Genomic DNA, 3,597 nt, shown 5'->3' on the forward strand with positions numbered 1-3,597 from the left:
TAATAATAATAATAATAATAATAATAATAATAATAATAATAATATTCGTAATGACTTCACCAATAGGGATCATCATTACAAGCAATAGTGCCAGCAAGAGAAGAGGGATGCGGGGATCTCTGCAATCCCCCACTGGCTGTTTTTTTTTTCTCTTTCTTTCTTCTTTCTTCTCTCTCTTTCTTTATTCTTTCTTTCTCTATGTACCTCTCTGTCTGTCTGTTTGTCTGTTTGTTTATTCACAGTCAGTGGGTGTTGGTGGGGGAGTGTCTTTCCATACACATCCATTGCAAATAATAATAATAATAATAATAATAATAATAATATTTAATATATCGTATTCAATATATATATATATATTTATGTGTATATATATATATACTGCTTTCACCTATTCTTCTTCCCTTTTTTTCTTCTATCTTTCCCCCCTCTCTTCTCATTCAGTTACCCAAAGTTCATTCAAAACAAAGAACCATACTTCACACAGACAAACAAACAAACAAACAAACAAACAAAAAACATAACACTCTTCCTCCTTCCTCCTTCTTCTTCTTTTTATCTTTTCTTCTACTTTACTTATCAATAATTTAAGGGGAAATTACCCTCGTTTTCCTTCTCTTTTTTTCTTCTTTTTTCTTTTTCTACTTATGTGATTATCGCTTTCCATCCTTTGATTGTGTATTCTTCTGTGCCCAACGTCCTCCACGTCTTTTTCCACCACTACCACCATTCCCACCACCATCACTGGTAGTTCCCAAAGGCTCATCACTGGTGCTATTTGTATAATGATGATTAGAACTCTTATTATTATTATTATTATTATTATTATTATTATTATTATTATTATTTCCATTTCCATTGCTATTCCCACTACTACTCCCATCTGCAATGGGCATGGCATTCTTCACATGTGGATTTGTATTTTCCATCCAAATACGTACACGAAACATACGGTACAATTCCCGCACCAGTGGTCGAAAGTCCACACTGTGTTCACTGTTAAAATAAAAGCTTACCTTCTCCATATCAAACTGATATTCACAATCCTGTAAATTAATTTTAATGCCCATATCATCACAAACCTTTTTACACGTCTCCAAAGCCACACGTTCTGCTCTTTGCATAGTATGATGTAAGTAATCAATTTCCTCTGCGGTGGCCACACCAAGTACACGACCTTTTTCAAGTTTAATCTTCTCTGCATTTACATTTGTGCCATCCATACAATACAATGCGGTGGACCCATCCGGGCGGGTTTTAATGGTCTGCACGAGAAGACCGCAGTCCCGACCACGATCTCCATCTACCATTACATATTGACCAGGTGAGATATCCATACTACACTCATACTTGCGAACCCGATGTCGTTTGAACTCCACAAAGGCAAGGAACTTTTGTCCATCTGTGCATTCCGAAGGGGTTTGGGAGTGTAATGTTTGTTCAGATTCTTGTTGTGGCTGTTCCATAATAGCAGCAGCAGCAGCACGTGAGGGATCACAACATTCCTCATCACCACGACTGCAGTTACTCATCATCATCGTATTATTATTATTATTATTATGAGCGGTGGTGGGAGCTGTATCCATAAAGCTAGACGTCATTTCATTCATAGCCCCATATACACCAGCAGCAGCAACAACAGTATTATCATCACCAGCACTATTATTATTAACACTATTCCCTGTTGTTGTTGCTAGCATAGATGAACTGTTTGGACGGTATAATGGAGAACCAGAAGTAACACTGTTCATATAAGGCATCATCTGTACAGTAGAGGACATGGTAGGATCAAGATGATGATGTTGTTGTTGTTGTTGTGAATATGGAAATGATGTCTGTTGTTGTGGTTGTTGTGGACGTCTCATCACGCCAGCTGCGGTGTTACCTCCACTCTCTAACAATTCCGCTGTTCCATTTTTATGTTGAATTCCCCGTGCCTCTGGAATACACCAAATACCCCGATCACCAAATGGTGTGGTGTTGGCATTCGTATTTGCAGCAGGAGAACCAAAGAGTTGAGCCCCACTACTTGTCTCTGTCTGCAAGAGAACATTATGCTGTTGTTGTTGTTGTTGTTGATGATGGTTTAACATAGAATGATGATGTTGCTGTTGCTGTTGATGTTGATGTTGATGATGATGATGATGGGATGGTGAATGCATAAATGTATCTTTAGACATCTCTGTTGTTGCCAAACTATGATGATAAGCCGCTGCTGCTGCTGCTACTCCATTTAACATCGTTGTATTGGTATTAGTATTAGTATTATTGTTATTGTTATTGTTTACTGTAGATGTATCCCGCAATTGCAGAAGTCTTCGAATATCTTCTTCCAAGTGTGTGAGGAGTTGATGTAATACCGCCACTGCAGGTGTACTGTTGGCTGTTGGGATGTGTCCCATGTGTTGTTGTAATTGAAAAGTGGCCATCCCTTTACATTCCCCTAAACATGTTAATAATCGATCTAACGTGGCATTGTTATTTCGTAGAAATGAAGAAGTGTTTCCATCCGTGTTGGTGGATGTTGTGGGGCCATGCATCTCTTCTGCTTCCAACACATTTGCTGCTGCTGCTGTTGTTGTTGTTGGTGTATGTAGAGATATGGGAATAGTGTTGGGATGCATTTGATGATGTTGATAAGAAGATGTAGATGATGAAGTAGTAGTAGTAGTAGTAGTAGAGGGATGAAGTGAAGAATGATGGGCTAATGCGGCTGCATACATGGAAGGATTTGTTGTTGCTGCTGTATACGCATGCGGTGGAACTGTTGTGGTGGATCCAAGTGTGTGCATGCCCACAGTGTAATTCCCAACAGCAGCACTATTATTATTATTATTATTATTATTATTATTATTATTATTGTGGGTGAATGGAACAGCAGCAGCAGTAGTAGTATTAGTAGTATTAATATTAGTAGCTGTATTCGTAGAAGTATTATTATTATTATTATTATTATTATTGGTATATTCGGGATTACTTCTCACCGCATGAGCAGAGGCGCTCTTGCCGCCACTACCACTAGTACTACTACTACTGCTATCACTTGTGGCCGTTGTCGAATCAGGAGAATTACTGTTGGGAGTGTGCGGCTGAAGTGATGATTGCTGTTGTTGTTGTTGAGATTGTTGAGATGATTGCTGTTGTTGTTGTTGTTGTTGAGATGGTCGTTCACTCATCCAACCACCAGCACTTCCAGTAGTTCCTGTTTGGGTGAAGGGTAACCTTGGCTGACTAAAGAAGCCATCAAGAATGTCACCACTACTACTCATTATATATATATATATATATATATATAGAGATAGATAGATAGATAGATATCTATATTATATAGTTTTCTTTATGCCCTCAACGTATTTGGGGATTGCAATGAGAGGACTAATGCCAAGTTGAAGTAAAGCCCAGATAAGAGGGAATAAAGAAAGATAAACACAGTCAATAAATAAAGAAGAGAAAAAGAAAAAGAAAAAGAAAAAAAGATCGATCTCTTCTTCGTTTTATTTATTTTATTTATTCTTTCTTATTTTTCTTTATTCGCTACTACCGATGCTACTTCAAGTGAATCTGTTCTATACCTTTGTTTTTATTGTTGTTGTTGCTTTT

General features: G+C 37.7%; 1 protein-coding gene across 1 annotated transcript; it reads right to left on the reverse strand.

Annotated features, from left to right (window-relative positions):
* Positions 1-650: 650 nt before the first annotated feature.
* TM35_000421070 (cell cycle sequence binding phosphoprotein (RBP33)) lies at positions 651-3,266 on the reverse strand (the record flags this gene model as incomplete). The annotated part of the gene is made up of 1 exon (XM_029029918.1): positions 651-3,266. The coding sequence occupies one exon, from the start codon at positions 3,264-3,266 to the stop codon at positions 651-653; it is 2,616 nt and encodes an 871-aa protein (XP_028878715.1).
* Between the last annotated feature and the right edge of the window lie 331 nt (positions 3,267-3,597).

The sequence above is a fragment of the Trypanosoma theileri genome, assembly GCF_002087225.1.
Source record: "Trypanosoma theileri isolate Edinburgh chromosome Unknown TM35_Tth_42_V1, whole genome shotgun sequence".
In the NCBI taxonomy this organism is placed as follows: Eukaryota; Euglenozoa; class Kinetoplastea; order Trypanosomatida; family Trypanosomatidae; genus Trypanosoma; species Trypanosoma theileri.